The sequence below is a fragment of the Orcinus orca genome, chromosome 16 (genome assembly GCF_937001465.1).
Source record: "Orcinus orca chromosome 16, mOrcOrc1.1, whole genome shotgun sequence".
Classification (NCBI taxonomy): Eukaryota; Metazoa; Chordata; class Mammalia; order Artiodactyla; family Delphinidae; genus Orcinus; species Orcinus orca.
Genome location: NC_064574.1, coordinates 27,295,877 through 27,314,521, shown reverse-complemented (window position 1 = coordinate 27,314,521; position 18,645 = coordinate 27,295,877). Strand labels below are relative to the sequence as shown.

Below are 18,645 nucleotides of genomic sequence, written 5' to 3'. Positions count from 1 at the left end.
CGGTGTAGAACTGGGGTGCGTTTACAATCCCATTTTTGCTTTTAGGGAAGTACGTTTCTGTTTAGAAGAAAGTAGGAAAGGATACTCATGAATCTATTAACTTTGAAAAATTCAGAGGATTAGAATCAGGTCAGGAAACGTTTACTGTCAACTTTACACATTTCTCTATATTATGAACTGTTCTTTATAACTGCTATGAATTACTTTAATAGTAAAGAGAATAAAACATTTAAAGGATATAGCCTTCATAATAAAAGTATAGCTCTTTAAAGACAAATCAGAAAATACAGAAATGTACAAAAAGGAGGGAGGGAGGAAAAGAAACCTTTTCTAGTCACACTTTCTAGAAATAACTACTTACCTTTTTGATGTCTTTCCTCCCAGGTTTTTTGTTGTTGTTTGGCCTTTTATATATGAGTGATCACACTGTATAAGTATAACCTTTTTTTCACTGAACATTATTTAAGTATTTTCCTTATAGACATTTTTTATTAGTTACAAAGTATTCCACTGAATAGATTTACTGGTTTACTAATCCTACTTGCTGCAGGCATTTGGGAAGTAGTCAATTTCTTCCTGTTATGACAAACAATGCTGCAAAGAAACATGTTTTTTTCATAAATCTTTTACTATATTAAAATTTATTCCTTTGTATGTTGCCACAGGGGTATAAATACTGGGTCAAGGGCATCGGCCAGATTGTTTTCCAGAAGATTTCCTCATATTTTTACCCTCCCACTGACATTTCATCCCAGCTCCCCAGTACTGGGGACGATCAATTAAAAAACACATTTCCAGGGCTTCCCTGGGGCGCAGTGGTTAAGAATCTGCCTGCCAGTGCAGGTGACACAGGTTCAAGCCCTGGTCCTGAAAGATCCCACATGCTGCACAGCAACTAAGCCCGTGCACTGCAACTACTTAAGCCCGCGTGCCTAGAGCCTGTGCTCCACAACAAGAGAAGCCACCACAATAAGCCCGCGCACTGCAATGAAGAGTAGCCCCCATTCGCCACAACTAGAGAAAGCCCGTGCGCAGCAACGAAGACGTCACACAGCCAAAAATAAATAAATTTATTAAAAAAAAACCACATTTCCAAAACAATTGGCATATATAGGTGAAGCATATATGGGAATTCATTGTACTATTCTTGCAAGTATTCTGTGGGTTTTAAATTTTTTCCCAATAAAAAGGTTTAAAAAAATGTAACTGACTTGATGGGGAAGCAGATTTTTTGCCTTAGAATTTGCATCTCTTCCAATTTGCATTTTTCCCCCATTTACATCCCTTTAAAATTGTGTATCTTTTATTACTAGAAACTTTGGGCACTTTCCCAGATGGTCTTTTACCAGTTATATTTTTTCTTTTATGTTTTCATATCCTTTATCTATTTCTCTATTAGGGTCATACAATTTTACTGTTAACAATTTATGCGTGATTTTCACGTGACAAAACATTAGCCTGTCATATTTGTTACAAATCTTTTCTCTAGTCATGTTTGCCTTTCATTTTTGCCTTGACATCTGATTAATTTCCTTTTCACATAGTTGACTATATCCACTGATTTCCTCTGTGATTTCTATTGTCATTTCTAAGATAAGAAAATCCTTTTCCCCCTGAAGATCTCACAGCTAATCAGTTCCACTTCTCTATGAATTGGACCGTTTGTTTGCTTACTTTTTGCCACTTAGCTTGTTGGTCCATTGGAACCTGGTTTCAGGTCCACCTGTGGAGAGGGGAGGCTCTGAGGTCAGCTGACCAGTCACCCACTCTCCTCCTTTAGCCTCTGCTTCTCCCTGGAAACTAGGGAAGTCCCTGACTTCTCCTCCCCGCAGGCAGGAGCAGTGTGCGGAGAAATGTGAGTGTTTCCTCCATCACAAGGGAGCAATTTCCCCTCTTAAAGCCAGTAACTCACTTTGCCTGAACATCCTCTTTTTCCATTTTTTTAAATAACAATTGTATTGTGATATATTCACATACTACACAGTTCACTCAGTTAAATCATACAACTCAATGGTTCTTTTTTAAAAAAAATTAATTAATTAATTAATTAATTTATGGTTGTGTCGGATCTTCGTTGCTGCACACGGGCTTTCTCTAGTTGTGGTGAGTGGGGTCGTTGCGGTGTGCAGACTTCTTATTTTGGTGGCTTCTCTTGTTTCAGAGCATGGGCTCTAGGTGCGTGGGCTTCAGTAGTTGTGGCACATGGGCTCAGTAGTGTGGTTCCTGGGCTCTAGAGCATAGGCTTAGTAGTTGTGGCACATGGGCTTGCCCTGCGGAATGTGGGATCCTCTGGACCAGGGCTCAAACACGTGTCCCCTGCATTGGCAGGCGGATTCTTAACCACTGCACCACCAGTAAAGTCCCAACTCATTGGGTTCTTATCATCTTCACACAACCATCACCACATTCAGTTTTAGAACATTTTCACGATCCCCCAAAAGAAACTCCATATTCATCAGCTGTCGTTTCCCATTTCCTTCCGACCCCACTTCCCAGCCCTATGCAACCACTTTTTACTCTATATGTTGCTTATTCTGGACATTTCATATAAATGGATTCATATAATATGTGGTCTTTTGTATCTTCTTTTATTAAGCATAATGTTTTCAAAGTTCACCCATGTCATAACCTGTATCAGTACTTCATTCCTTTTTTATTGCTAAGCAATGTTCCATTGTATGGATATAGCACATTTTATTTACCCATTCATTAGTTGATGGACATTTGGGTTGTTTCTACTTTTGAGCTATTATTAATAATGCTGCTATGGACATTTGTGTACAAGTTTTTGTGTGGACATATGTTTTTATTTCTCTTGGGTATATACTAGGAGTGGAGTTGCTGGTCACATGGTAATTTTATGTTTAACCTTTTGAAGAACCACTAAACTATTTTCCAAAGCACTGCACCATTTTACATTCCCACCAGCATGGTAGGAGATTTCCAGTTGCTCCACATCCTTGCCAACATTTGTTATTATCTGTCCTTTTTTATTATAGCCACACTAGTGGATGTGAAGTGGTTTTGATTTTCATTTCCTTGATGACTAATGATGTTAAGCATCTTTTTGTGTGCTTCCTGGCCATTTGTAAATCTTTGGAGAAATTTCTACTCAAAGTCCTTGCCCATTTTCTCATTAGGTTGTCTTTTTTATTGTTGAGCTGTAAGTTTCTAAATGTATTTTTAATACTGCTCCCTTATCAGATACACGATTTACAAATATTTTCTTCCATTCTGTGGGTTGTCCTTTATATTTTTTAATATATATTGTTCCATTGTTTGTTTTCTCTTTTTTAAATGTTTATTTATTCATTTATTTTTGGGTCGGGTCTTGGTTGCAGGCACACAGAATCTTTTTGTTGCAGCGCGGGCTCTTCGTTGCAGTGCGCAGGCTTCTCTCTAGTTGTGGCGTGCAGGCTTAGTTGCCCAACCAGGAATCGAACTTGCATCACCTGCATTGGAAGGCAGATTCTTAACCACTGGACTACCAGGGAAGTCCCTGGTTGTCCTTTTTTTTTTAAGGACTATTTTTTAGAGCAGTTTTAGGTTCATAGCAAAATTGAGAGGAGGGTACAGAGATTTCCCATATACCCCCTTCCCCCATGTGTGCATAGCCTCCCCCACTATCAACACCACTCACCAGAGTGGTACATTTGTTACAATTGATGAACCTATGTTGACACATCATAATCACCCAAAGTCCATAGTTTACATTAAGGTTGTACATTCTATGGGTTTGGACAAACGTATAATGATATGTAACCATCATATTGTATCATACAGAGTGATTTCACTGCCCTAAAAATCCTCTGCGCACTGCCTTTTCATTTTCTTCATAAAGTCCTTTGAAACACAAAAGTTTCTAATTTTGATGAAGTCCAATTTATCTACTTCTTTATTGCCACCTGTGCTTTTTTTTAAATCTCAATATAACTTTTTTTACATCTTTATTGGAGTATAATTGCTTTACAATGCTGTGTTAGTTTCTGCTGTACAACAAAGTGAATCAGCTATATGTATACTTATATCCCCATATCCCCTCCCTCTTGAGCCTCCCTCCCACCCTCCCTATCCCACCCTTCTAGGTGGTCACAAAGCACCGAGCTGATCTCCCTGTGCTATGCAGCTGCTTCCCACTAGCCATCCATTTTGCATTTAGTAGTGTATATTTGTCAATGTTACTGGCTCACTTCATCCCAGCTTCCCCTTCTCCCCCCCGTGTCCTCAAGTCCATTATCTACATCTGCATCTTTATTCCTGCACTGCCACTAGGTTCATCAGCACTGTATTTTTTAGATTCCATATATGTGCATTAGCATACGGTATTCGTTTTTCTCTTTCTGACTTACTTCACTCTATGACAGACTCTAGGTCCATCCACCTCATTACAAATAACTCAATTTCATTCCTTTTTATGGCTGAGTAATATTCCCTTGTATATATGTGCCACATCTTCTTTAACCATTCATCTGTCGATGGACACTTAGGTTGCTTCCATGTCCCAGCTATTGTATAAATAGTGCTGCAATGAATATTGTGGTACATGTATCTTTTTGACTTATGGTTTTTCTCAGGGTATATGCCCAGTAGTAGTATTGCTGGGTCATATGGTAGTTCTGTTTCTAGTTTTTTAAGGAACCTCCATACTGTTCTTCATAGTGGCTGTATCAGTTTACATTCCCATCAACAGTGCAGGAGGGTTCCCTACACCCTCTCCAGCATTTATTGTTTGTAGATTTTTTGATGATGGCCATTCTGACAGGTGTGAGGTGATACCTCATCGTGGTTTTGATTTGCATTTCTCTAATGATTAGTGATGTTGAGGATCTTTTCATGTGTTTGTTGGCCATCTGTATGTCTTCTTTGGCGAAATGTCTATTTAGGTCTTCTGCCCATTTTTGGATTGGGTTGTTTGTTTTTTTGATATTGAGCTGCATAAGCTGCTTGTATATTTTGGAGATTAATCCTTTGTCAGTTGCTTCGGTTGCAAATATTTTCTCCCATTCTGAGGGTTGTCTTTCTGTCTTGTTTATGGTTTCCTTTGCTGTGCAAAAGCTTTTAAGTGTCATTAGGTCCCATTTGTTTATTTTTGTTTTTGTTTTGTTTTTGCGGTACACGGGCCTCTCACTGTTGTGGCCTCTCCCTTTGCGGAGCACAGGCTCCAGACGTGCAGGCTCAGCGGTTATGGCTCACGGGCCTAGCTGCTCCACGGCATGTGGGATCTTCCCGGACCAGGGCATGAACCCGTGTCCCCTACATCGGCAGGCAGACTCTCAACCACTGCGCCACCAGGGAAGCCCTATTTTTGTTTTTATTTCCATTACTCTAGGAGGTGGGTCAAAAAGGATCTTGCTGTGATTTATGTCATAGAGTGTTCTGCCTATGTTTTCCTCTAAGAGTTTTGTAGTGTCTGGCCTTACATTTAGGTAAGTTTAATCCATTTTCAATTTATATTTTTGTATGGTGTTAGGAAGTGTTCTAATTTCATTCTTTTACATGTAACTGTCCAGTTTTCCCAGCACCACTTACTGAAGAGGCTGTCTTTTCTCCATTGTATATTCTTGCCTCCTTGTCAAAGATAAGGTGACCATAGGTGCATGGGTTTATCTCTGGGCTTTCTATCCTGTTCCATTGATCTATATTTCTGTTTTTGTGCCAGTACCATATTGTCTTGATTACTGTAGCTTTGTAGTATAGTCTGGAGTCAGGGAGCCTGATTCCTCCAGCTCCGTTTTTCGTTCTCAAGATTGTTTTGGCTATTCATGGTCTTTTGTGTTTCCATACAAATTGTAAAATTTCTTGTTCTAGTTCCGTGAAAAATGCCATTGGTAATTTGATAGGGATTGCTTTGGGTAGTATAGTCATTTTCACAATGTTGATTCTTCCAATCCAAGAACATGGTATATCTCTCTATCTGTTTGTATCATCTTTCATTCCTTTCATCAGTATCTTATAGTTTTCTGCATTCAGGTCTTTTGCCTCCTTAGGTAGGTTTATTCTTAGGTATTTTATTCTTTTTGTTGCAATGGTAAATGGGAGTATTTCCTTAATTTCTCTTTCTGATTTTTCATTTTTAGTGTATAGGAATGCAAGAGATTTCTATGCATTAATTTTGTATCCTGCTACTTTACCAAATTCATTGATTAGCTCTAGTAGTTTTCTGGTGGCATCTTTAGGATTTTCTATGTATAGTATCATGTCATCTGCAAACAGTGACAGTTTTACTTCTTCTTTTCCAATTTGGATTCCTTTTATTTCTTTTTCTTCTCTGATTGCTGTGGCTAAAACTTCCAAAATGATGTTGAATAATAGTGGTGAGAGTCTTGTTCCTGATCTTAGAGGAAATGCTTTCAGTTTTTCACCATTGAGAATGATGTTGGCTGTGGGTTTGTCATATATGGCTTTTATTATGTTGAAGTAGGTTCCCTCTATGACCACTTTCTGGAGAATTTTTTAATCATAAATCAATGTTAAATTTTGTCAAAAGTTTTTTCTGCATGTATTTCACCTGTATTTTTGTTGTCACAGCTAAGAAGCTCTGCCTAACCCAAGGTTGCAATGACTTATTCCTAAATGTTTTTCTAAGAGCTTTATAGTTTTTGCTCTTATATGTAGGTCTGTGGTCCATTTGGAGTTAATTTTTGTCTATGGTATGAGAAAGGGGTCTAACTTTATTCTTTCACACATGGATATTCAGGCATCCCCACCCCATTTATTGGAAATACTTTGCTTCCCACCACTTAGTTGTCTTGGCACCTTTTTCGAAAATCAATTGACCAAAAATGTAAGGGCTCTCTTCCTTTTAGTGGTTTGTTATGTGCTTATTCTTTTGAAATTAAGGCAGAAAATCTCTCAGACAAATGTGAAAAAAAAAAGGTCTTTGAAAAGCCCTAAAGAAGACATTCTAGGAAAATGGTGCTACAGAGAATACCCACCTTCTCTGGAGAGGCTGAAGCCCTGTCCAATATGCCACAAATATGGAGAAACACACATGTTAGGGGAATTAGACTTGGGTCAGTGACCTAGAGCCTCTACCTCCGCATCTGTGAAATGTCCCAATGTTACCAACCAGAGTTCTTGGCCTCCTCAATCAATAGAAATTGATCAGAGGCCAGAGAAGAAATTCAGCCAAGGCTTTATTGGGGCCCCTGCTGCAGCAGTGGGGGGCAAGAACGAGTAACAAGTTCCCTTACTCACCAAGGTGGGGGGAGCTGGTTCCTTATATGGGATGAGGGTAGGGGTGTGTCCAGGGGTCGGGCCAGAAGGGTGGCTTAGGTGGTTTGCCCAACGCTTTGGTGGTGGTGGTGTGTAGGGGGCATGTGCAATACCCTGCTTTTGCTCCCGACCCTCTGCTTTTGCTCCTGGCTCTTCAGAAGTGGCAGTTGGGCTTTTTGGTCTCTTTGTGTCTTGTTGTCCATAACTTGCCCCAACTGCGCATGCATGCAGTTATTTTTAGTCCCTTATAGTTTCTGTGTATCCAGGTGCAAGCACTGCAGCAAAAGGTCTCAGCCTGTCTCACCAACAAGTCCAAGTGAAAGTTATGTCTTGTCACTACACAAGGTTTCGGGGATCCATCTTACTTAGCTATGTGGAGGAGGATGTTGAGAAGGGGTATTCTGAGTGGCTGTCATCCTCTCTGAGCCTCGAAGCTCTCTTCTGTGAGATGGGAATGATTTGGGGAATACATGAGCTGAAGTGTGTGAACATGCTCTGTAAGCTTCAAAGTGTTGCCGATGTTACTGGTGGTGACGATGGTAATGATACCGAAAGGCAGACTCTCAGGGCTGGGACTTCAAAGGCGGCCAACTTGACCCCATCCCCATGCTGGGTCACTTCTCTGATATTCCTGCAAAGTGGCCACCCAGCCTGAGCCCCTCTAGTGACAGAGAGCTCAGAATGTCCTGAGATGGCTGTTCTGTGCTTGGTCTTTCTACATGTTAGAAAGTGTTCTCTCCTCTTGAGTGGAACAATCCTAATCTAATATCAGCCACGCCAGGCACTGTAAGAGGTGCTTCTACACAGCATCTTATCTGATTTTTCAGATAACCCTGTGAGGTCAATTACTACTACACGCCCCCATTTAATAGGTGGGGAAACAGGCTCAGAGAAGTTAAGGGACTTGCTCAGGGGTGCGAGCCCATCTGATTCCAAAGCCCCCGCACGTGACCTCTGGGCTGTTTGGTGGCCTTCCCCCATCACTTCCCAAGCAAGGGTCTCAGTTCGGTCCCTGGGGGCTACATGGCATAGGGCTCAGCGCCTTCTTGTCCGCACTGGCCCTTGACCACTAATCTCTGGCAGACGTCCACCTCACCAATGTCGCCGTGCAAAAGACGTCTCCTGACTACCACCCAAAGAAGGTGAGGAACCTGGGCTTCTGCCCTCCAGGTATGGCCTCTGGGACTGGGCTGGGGGGAGGAGGAGGGATACCAAGGAGCCGAAGAGAGTTCAGATCACCCTTCCCGTTTGCAGGGCCCAGGGCAAGAGTACAAATGGAGGCCCACACGTCATGTGTCTAAATATTTAAAAGTTACAAATCAAACGAACACACTGTTTAAAAAAATGTGTTGTATCCTCCTACCTTGACAGATATACTCCTATCATCTATCTCTCATCTCTCATCTATCTATCTAATAACCTGCAAGGCCAGGTTCATATTTAGAACACTCAGACTTTTCAGAGTTAAAAGCCAGAACAGAAGAGCCCAGGAAGAGATGGTCCCCAGCTCCCCATCACCCCGAGGGGGCTTCCTTCAAACACACACACACACACACACACACACACACACACACATACACATACACACAAAACAGCAAGCTGTTGGTGACTCCCTGGGCCTTGGGCTGCACACATGGTCAGGGCAGTCTGTCTGCATAAGGGCAGGCCCAGGGAGGAAACTGGTGCAGGGCATTTGGTCAGGGACTTCTGGGGTGGTGGATAGCAGGCTGTGCTCTAGAAAGAGAGGCACAGGCTCTTGGGCACGTAGAATCTTCACCCCTCAAGGATGGACACACTTGGGGTTCTCCTAATCACAGGACTCAGGGCTGGGCCCCTCTCGTCCAAGCCTAGGGGCTGTGCTGATGGTAAATGATGGTCTGGATGGGCCAGGTCCAGGTTGACCGAGGCTCCCTCTCCCAACCCGGCGGCGGGGTCCCAGGGCTGCAAGTGGATGCTGCAGCGCTTCCGGCAGTATCTGGCATCCAAGCATGGGCCCACGGCAGTGGAGACGCTCTTCAGTGACATGGACAACATCTTCATCAGAAGCCTGCAGAGCGTGCAGAAGGTGATCATCAGCGACAAGCACTGCTTCGAGCTGTATGGCTATGACATCCTCATAGACCAGGACCTCAAGCCGTAAGTGGATGGGCTCGCGGCCCAGAGGGCCTGGAGGGATGTTTTACACACTCTGCACCCAGACTGCCCGGGTTTGAGCTCAGCTCTGCCACTTCCCAGTGGGGCACACTTTCTTTTTCTGTGCCTCAGCTTGCCTGTCTATAAAATGGTCACTGTGGGACTTCCCTGGCGGTCCAGCGGTTAAGACTCTGCACTTCCACTGCAGGGGGCACGGGTTCGATCTCTGGTCGGGGAGCTAAGATCCTGCATGCCGCGCGGTGCGGCCAAAAAATATTAAAAAATAAAATAAAACGGTCACTCTGTCTGTAAGATCGTTATGAGGAAGAAGTGAGGTACTGAGCCCCATGCCTGGCACTGAGGCCTTTGCTGAGCATCTGCTGAGTCAGCGATCCTCCCCTCCTATCAGGCAAGAAGCTTCCCCTCTGTTAGCCCTGGTGCTTTGAGGATGCAAAGTGCCATGTAAGGAAGTACTGTTACCATGTCGATCCCTGCCAAGAATTTTGTGCCCTCCCAGTGCCCACGAGGAGGTTGAGCTGATGAGTAGAACAAACCTGAACTATCAGGGAACACAGTGATGGCCCTTACGTGATACAACAGAGCACAGAAGCCCAGTGGGGTTGTTGAGGCAGCTTGAGGTCATGCAGTAAGTCAAGGGCTGAGCCAGGCCCAGGGTCCATGTTCCTGGGCTGAGCTGCTCCCACAGCACTGAGGTTCCTGGACCCAACCCCCTCCCCAGGGTCACTGTATAGCTGTTGAGGGGCTTTCTGAGCTAGGAGTAGGAGCCCTAGAGCAAGACCTAAGTCGGGCCCAAGTTCAAGAGAAACAGGGGCCGGGCACCAGCGGGTCTCTCTCCCTTGCCCCCGGGGATGCAAGATGTGCTATGGGCATTAAAGTGGACACTGAAAGGGGAAACAAGCTTGGCAGGAGGCAGAAAATAGTGGAAAGGGGGCCCTAGTCTCCCACTGACCTGCTGGGTGAGCCCTGCCCTCTCTGTGCCCCAGATTCCTGTCTGTAAAATGACAGGGTTGCACAAAACAAGCGGTTGCAGGCTGGCGGCCCTTGGGCTGCTTCTGGCCTGCAGACACTTTGAGTTTGGCCTTCCCGATGTTTTTGCATTTGGTTGATTTTCATTGACAGTCTCCAATAACTGGAAGATGTTTACACAAAAATCTGGATTTTTTGGCTTTTCTGGGAAAGTCAGAGGATCTTGCAATTCTGGGTTCACATTCTCACAGGGCAACGCTCTCCTAGAGCCTCCATATCCACCCCTTTAGACATGGAATGCTCTTTCCGGCTCACCACAGTCCCTACCCCTCCCTGCTACTCCCCACCCCCTGACGTGTCAGGCCATTTATGGGCAAAGTTTCACTAGGAAAGGAGTTTTTCTTGTACTCACAGCTCTTTTGAAAGAAGGAAAAGCGATAACAAGCATGAGGGCAGCAAAATCATTCTTACCCCCACCAACTTGCTTCCTATAAGTCACCACCTGGACCCTGTGGGAACTGCCCAAGTTTGTGACAGTTGTTTTCAAAAGTTTTGTGCGTCCCTGGTGGTGCACTGGTTAAGAATCCGCCTGCCAATGCAGGGGACACGGGTTTGAGCCCTGGTACGGGAAGATCCCACATGCCGCGGAGCAGCTAAGCCTGTGCGCCACAACTACTGGGCCTGCGCTCTAGAGCCCGCGAGCCACAACTACTGAGCCCGCGTGCCACAACTACTGAAACCCACGCGCCTAGAGCCCGTGCTCCGCAACAAGAGAGGCCACCGCAATGAGAAGCCTGCGCACCGCAATGAAGAGTAGCTCCCGCTCGCTGCAACTAGAGAAAGCCTGCGCGCAGCAACGAAGACCCAATGCAGCCAAAATTAAATAAATAAATTTAATTAAAAAAAGAAAGTTTTAGCCCCTGAACCCTTTCTTCAAATGGAAATGTGGAGAGAGCAGCCCTGGTTGAATTGAGGGTGAGACCCAGGCACCCTATCTAGCCTCTCAGTGAAATTCCAGGGGCCTCAGGGACCAGGTACACTTAAGATTCTCTACTCCCTTCCCTCCGCAGGTGGCTCCTGGAGGTCAATGCATCCCCATCACTGACAGCCAGCAGCCAGGAGGACTATGAGCTCAAGACCTGCCTCCTGGAAGACACCTTGCACATCGTGGACATGGAGGCCAGGTGAGGGAGAGCAACCTTGCTCATGCATCCCTGTACCTGACCATCAGGGTTCCCACCGAGGATAGAGAACTCAGAACCTTGGGACTTGAGAGGCCCTCAGAGATGGCTCTGTCCACCCCGCCCCAGCATTCTACAGATGGAGAAACTGCAATGTCCACACAGGGTCAGATCCTGGCCCAGGGACTCAGCCCTGTCCCAGCAGAGCAGGCCAACTACAGCTTTCTGAGATTTGGTCCAGCAGGATTTCCTCAATATCTCCTGACTGTGTGACCCTGAACCACTCACTTCACCTCTCTGAGCCTCAGTTTTCTCATCTGTAAAATGGGAGATTTCATATCTATCTACCTCTCAGGTTTGTTAGATTAATTTACCAAGATAATTTATTATAAAGTGTGTAACTCACAGAAAGTGCACAGTAAGAGGCTATTTATTGATATAATGATGTGTATATAATAGAAAGATCCAGGGTTTGACTTCAGGAATGGCTCAGGCAGTGTTGGCTGGTTTGTCTGTTCTCACTTCCCTCTCTCTCATCTCTTTCCTCCGTATTAACTTTTCCCCAATTATTCTGGCAAAAGTTTGAGGGCTGACTCTCATTGCTCATTGGTGGGGATTGAGTTGCATGCCCATACCGGAACCAATCACTGTGACTCTGATTGACCTAGGTATTGTGCCCACCTCCCAGGGGGGTGGGGTTAACCCCACCTGAGCCATGAGAGTGAGAGAGGGAGGCATGGTTTTCCAAAGAAAAACCCAGGTACCCACAGGCTAAAAAATGGTGAAATGTATGCTGAGCAGGCAGAACCTCAGGTGCCCACTATATCCACCATCACTTATTCATTCAACAAACATTTGAGCCCCTACTATGTGCTAGGCCTGTGTCACACACTGGGGACACAATAAAGGACATGACAGGCCTAGTCCCTGACTTCATGGAGTCTGTGGTCTGGGAAGAACAGCAGACTTCTTTAAACCAGAAAGCACGAATAGGTGCATGTTACTGGGGGCAAGTGTGGAAGCCTGGGGACAAATGGGGGATGACCCATCTGAGGCCTGTGTGGGCGCCTGGGAAACGACCAGTGAATGGATGGACAAAAGAAGATATACTCTGACAGGGTGGGTACCAGTCGGGTGCAGGGAACAGTCAGGGACCTGGCTTGAGTCTTAGGGCCCTACCAGGTGCACCTTCATTAACCCTTTTTGTCTCCTGCCTGTCCAGACTCACGGGAAGGGAGAAGCGAGTGGGAGGCTTCGACCTCATGTGGAACGATGGCCCTGTCAGCAGAGAAGACGGGGCTCATGACCTGTCGGGGCTGGGGAACTTTGTGACCAACACGCACCTTGGTATGTGGGGCCAGGTGGGGAGTGGGCACCAGGGATGAGTCATGGGAGGTGCCAAGTAGTCTAAGAGGCAGCTTGCCACAGTGGTTAGACTGTTTTAATTTGATCTACAATTTACCAGCTGTGTGACCTTGGGCAAGGGACTTACCTCTCTGTTCCTCATCTGTAAAACAGAGATTAAATAGTTTGTCTTAATATATGCCGTAGTGAGAGATATTATTAATCTGTCACAAGGTGGATTTCAAAAGGCTTAAGTGGCACCCACACAAAAAGCATGATATGTTGTTAAGAGAAATTAAGGGCTTCGGGGCTTGACTTTAAATTTGGTTTTTCAAAAGTGAAAAATTTCCCTGACTATAAAAATTATTCATACTCATTGTAGAATATTTGAAAATTAAAGAAGAAAATAAAAAAAAAACCATCCAGACGTAACCATCTTTAACAATCTGGTGTATTTCCATCCAGTTTTTCAAAAATGCATATATTCATGCTTTTTCTTTTACAAAATTGGCATTGGGCTGGAGCTTTGAGTCTAATTTCCCATGTAGCGTTTTTCATCTCATTCAATAATAAGAGCCTCTCTTTTGGAAACATTGTATGGCCAGGTCCAGACTAACTATTTTATGTACGTTATCTCATTTCATTTTTAGGCAGCTTTTATTCTTTTACAGATGAGGAAATGGCCTCCAGATATTACATCATTTGCTGATGGGCTTGGTTGTACGTGGTGAGCGGGGACCTGAACCCCGATCTGTCTGTGACTCCAAAACCCGAATGCTTGGCTGCTAGTGCTTGTCCCTTAGCACAATTAAAACCAAGATTACCATATGGCTGTAAAACATCCCCAAATTTATGAAATCAATTTCATATAATCGAGCATTTGGCATGATTCCAGTTTTTCACTTTTATAAATAATCCTGTGAGAACATCCTCTCACATAAAGCTCAGCTGAAACTCTGGCTGTTTCATTAGGACAGATTCCTAGGAATAGAATTACTGGGTCAAAAGGATGGACTTATTACAGTCAAATTGCTTTCTTAGAAATATTACACAAATTTGCCAGTTCTGAATTTAAAACAACAAAAAACCTTTGCCAACTTCATAGGTAAAAATATTGACTTGTTTTCTGTGCATTCCATTGATGATGGGTGGGGCTTCAGATTTAAAATTTGCATTTCTTCTTTTGTAAGCTGTCCATACTCTATTTTTCAATGGGCTTATATTTTTCTAAATTTGGAAAGGGCTTGGATATTAATATATTGAGGATATCATCCCTCTGTCAAACTTACTGTAAACATTTTCCTGAGTTTGTCATTTTGCTTTTTAAATTTTGTTTGTGGCATTTTTTTTTCTCTTTTTTGATGAAACGAAGTTTTAAGTATCCTTTAGAGTTTGGTATGATTTAGGATTGGGTTCGGCTGCAAACACTAACAAGCCAACTAATAGTTATACAGATAGGAACTGATTTATCTTAAGCCACAGGAAGTCATGGGGTAGGCCGTACACAACAGCTGCACAAGGACCCAGCTCTTTCCTCTTTCTGCTTTGCCACTCTCAGCATGTTGCCTTGATGCTCATGCTTGTTGCCTCATGGCTACAAAACAGCTGCTCCAACTCCAGACACCGTGTCCTTGTCTCAGGCAGGAAGAGACAGGAAGGCCCAAGGGCCAAAGCCTTTCTTTCAAGCTTTGACTCTTTATTCCAAAAGGGAAGCCCTCCCAGCAACCTCTGCTGACTTCCCACCCACTAGAACAGGGTCACATGGCGCCTCAGCCGCAAGGAAGCCTGGGAAGTCAAGTAGTTTGCCTTCAGGAAAGCAAGGGAGAGAAGGTTTGTGAATGGTTTTCCCACAGCAGACCCCTAGTACCTGCCCATGGTGTTGTTGGAGGATGACTATACAATGCTTTCAAGTTGTGCAATCACCTGGGAATCTTGTTAAAAATGCAGTTATGACTCAGTAGGTCTGGAGCAGGGGGCTAAGAGTCTGCATACCTAACAAGCTACTGTTATGTAACAAACCCTCCTAAAACCTCGCAGCTTAAAACAACTATCTTATTTGCTTATGATTCTTCAGGTGTCGCCCGGGGTCTCTCACAGGGCTGCAGGCACCTAGCAGATTTGCTGAGACGTGATGGTCTAGGATAGCCTCATTCACATGTGTGGTGCTCGAGACTGACTGTCAGCAGCCTCTCTTTCCAGGTGGCCACTCATCCTCCAGCAGCCCTGCCCCAGGTTCTTCAGATGGTAGTCTCAGGGCTCCAAGAGGGCGAGAGAAGATGTAGCGAAGCCTTTTGAGGCCTAGGCTCAGCAATCCCACAATGTCATTCCACCACAATCCAGTAGCCAAAGCCAGTCCAGCCCAGATTCAGGGGACAAGGAGATAGACTCCACTTCTTGACGGGAGGAGCGGCACAGAGAGGCACCTTTGCAGAGAGGTGCATATAGGCCTGGGAGGATCACTGCAGCCGCCTTTGTTAACAGTCCACCTCAGATATCAATGCTGCTGGTTCCTGGACTCTGTTTGAGTAGCAAAGATTCAGAACAGTGTTTCTCCACCCTGGCTGAACATCGGAATCATGCAAGAGAATTAAAAAACACTGACGCCTGTTGGAGATAAGTATCTTTGGACATCAGTATTTTTCAAAGCTCCCAGATAAGTCTAAAGCAGAGCTTAGGTTGAGAGCCAGTGCTTCCCAAGTCTCCAGTGGAGCGTCTGGGTGGATGGTTTTGAATACAGGAGGAGCTGGCTGGGGGTGGAAGAGTACTGATGAAATGAGTTAGGGATGTGTTGAGAACTGGTGAAAAGATAAACAGATAACTCAGAGATGAGTCTAGAACTCCAAGAAGAGATGTGCACTGGACACAAAGGTTTGAGAATTATGAACGAGCCAATTATAGTTAAAGCTAAGGTTCCACGGAACTCACTTTGGAAAACCCTGGGGATGCATTTAGTGGACTCTCAGCTCAGTGAAGCCTTGATGGCTGGTGAGTGCCTAGGAGGCAGGGATGGGGCTCTGGAGTGCTGAGAAGATGGCAGACACCTCCAGGTCAGTAGTTGTCCCCGTGGGGATTCAGTCAGTCAGCCACCATTCGTGAGTGCCATCAGTGTGCCTGGCCCAAGAGCAAATGACCACGGAGTCGCCTCAAGGATCAGCTCTGAGCGCAAAAGGGAGGGAACACTGTGAACGTGCTCAGAGAGGGGAGGTCATGTCAGGACTGCCTGGGACACATTTTCATGAGAGTAGGGGCCACCTGCAGGGAAGAGCCATCTCTTAGATGAAAGTGCCTGACACATGGGGTTGGATAAGGGAAGAAACTAACATTTAACCAATTAGGTACCAGGCACTGTGATAGCTTTAAGTGCATTTTCAGAGCAAAGCCAGAAGGTAAGGCAACGTGGGGTGGTGGTTAAGAGCTGGGCCTCTGGAGCTTGATAGCCTGGGTTCAGCCCTCAGTCCTGCTACTTATTGTGTGATTTGGAGTAAACTACTTAACCTCTCCAAGCCTCAGTTTTCTCTTGTACACGTTATTCCCGTGAAAGTTCAACAAGTCAGTCCACATTCTGGACCTGAAGCAGCCCCTGGTTTGAGGTAAGCCCCCAGTGAATATTACCTCCTTTTGATGATCCTTACATTCACCCCATAAAGCAGGTATCCTGGTTTACAGATGAGAAAGCGGATGCTCAAAGAGGTAAATGACCTGCCTAAGGGCCATGACAGGCAGCAGGGGAGCCAGGATGCAAACCATAGGCCATCCGTGGTTGCATGGCTCCTGCTGTCCCCTCTTCCCGCAGGTAGTGGGAGCACAGGCCCCTCCACTCCCCCCAAATCCCCCTCGACTTGGGACAGCCCATCCCAGGCAACACTCCACTTCCCTTCCAGGCTGCGTCAATGATCGGAAAAAACAGCTGAGGCAGCTGTTCCGCTCCCTTCAAGGCCAGAAGAAAACTCCCAACTAATCCCCAGCACAGAGGAGAGCGACCAGGGGAGGTGCCACACCAGTTCTCTCCCTGCTCCCAGTTTCCAGCACAGCAGCACCTCAGAGAACTCACCTCCCTCCCTCCCCCTCCCTCCGGCCTGGCAGCTGCTTTGCTAGCCTGGCACCCCCACCCTACCCTGGGCATCTCTGCACCAGAAGAGAGCCAATCCCCAGGACTGGAGAGACTTTAACCTTGACGGATCAGCTGGCTTGGCGGTCAGGCCCGAAGAGGACAAATGCGGCAAGTTCTGCTACCCCAGAGATCACATCTAATAAAGGATCACAGTCTTTATTCGGCTCCAGGCTTGGCTCAGGGGATGCTGTTGGCTGCAACCAAATCTTCCTGGCTTTGACCCTCTGATGTCTCCCCGGGGGGATCAGTGTTGAAAAGCTCCTCCAGGAGCAAGGGTTCAGGGTTTATGGAACTTAAGCTGTGTTTGCAAAGCAGTTACTAGATTGTGTGTTTACTGGGGGTCTGGGGAAGGCCTGAGCCTTATATACATCTTGCCCTCCTTACAATACCCTGACTGCATGTCAGGGAACCCACGGACAAGGTAAGGATCAGGAAGACAGAGCTACTTAGAGACAGTCTCTGCAAAGGTGCACTTATCGAAGTCAGATGGGTGACCTAGGTGCCTCTCTGAGCCTTCCTGTTTGAGGTTGGGAGCTGAGCTTTTTAGACCAGAAAGCCTTGGGCTGGCAGGCAGAGATGGGTTGGGGAGTTGGGCACAAGTAAGAATGTCTGCATTTTCCACATTCCTACGCCTCCTCTAGGTTGAAGAGAAGTTGCAGCAAGAGTGGGCTGGTGGCTAATTGCTCCAGGGCAACCTACCAAGGACCCTAGTCAGCTCCCTCTATCACTCTCCCCTCTTCAGGACAGTTCTTTTGGCTGCAAGAATCTGACTGTGGAAGGAAAGGAAGGGGAGAAGTGGGGAGGGCTTTTGAAAGGAAAATACTGGGAAATCTAAGTGAATCAGCCAGCCTTGGGAAGCCCCTGAAGCCAGGCCATTCCGGGCCTCCTACCTCCAGAGTGTGGGGACTTCCCTCATCCCTGGGACTGGGGCAAGCCCAGACAACCCCAGGCATGGATTCCACATCTTTCCAGGAGAAAGAATCTGATTGGCTCTTCTTTGGCCTAGCATCCACCCTCAGCTAGACAGGCAGTGGCAATGTTCAGACAGACCAACTGTGAGCCAGGCAGTCATACTAGACAGCATCAACCAAAGTGAATGCCACAACTCCCCATTTTCAAATATACAACAGCAACATGTCCTTCCCTTGCACCCTGTGCCCCACCATGCAGTTTCTATTCCAAAGGAACCACATAATTGTTTGCACACAAATTATGAGATTAGACACCTGTCCTTACTTCTCACTTTAATGTATCTTGGAGCTTGTTTCAAATCAGTGCTCAGAGCTTCTTCATTCCTGATTACAGCTGTATAGTACTGCACTATTTGGAGTTATCAATTTCTTTAATCTACTGTGGACATTTAGTTTCCAATTCCACCTCCCTACTTCTTAGGGCCATTATGGGGAAAACCCAGCAAATTCTACTAAGAAAACTCAAGAGGATGCAAAATCATAGGTCTGGGCCAAATTTGACTTATGTAAAGTGTTTTGCTGGCCAACACCCAAGTTGTAAAAAATTTTCTGAATTAGCAGTATTTAAAAAACAGAGGATTCAACCTAAAAATCTAAATTTCTAGATTATCTTGAAGAAAACACAGGATCTGGCCATGCCAGCTTGATTCTCCATATAACTTGGTTGGAACCAAATGGAGTGCCCTCTCCATCCTGCCACCTT

At 45.3% G+C, this 18,645-nt stretch overlaps 1 protein-coding gene across 2 annotated transcripts in view; it reads left to right on the top strand.

Annotated features, from left to right (window-relative positions):
- Positions 1-16,954, top strand: part of TTLL9 (tubulin tyrosine ligase like 9) — a 65,337-nt gene extending 48,383 nt beyond the window's left edge. For both annotated transcript variants that reach the window (XM_033433454.2, XM_049698820.1), the window contains exons 10-14: positions 8,299-8,357; positions 9,155-9,351; positions 11,406-11,519; positions 12,739-12,863; positions 16,742-16,954. In XM_033433454.2, coding sequence (XP_033289345.1) covers positions 8,299-8,357; positions 9,155-9,351; positions 11,406-11,519; positions 12,739-12,863; positions 16,742-16,818 — 572 coding nt within the window. In that variant the 3' untranslated portion in view covers positions 16,819-16,954. The remainder of the gene's footprint in view (positions 1-8,298; positions 8,358-9,154; positions 9,352-11,405; positions 11,520-12,738; positions 12,864-16,741) is intronic.
- The last annotated feature ends 1,691 nt before the right edge of the window (positions 16,955-18,645 follow it).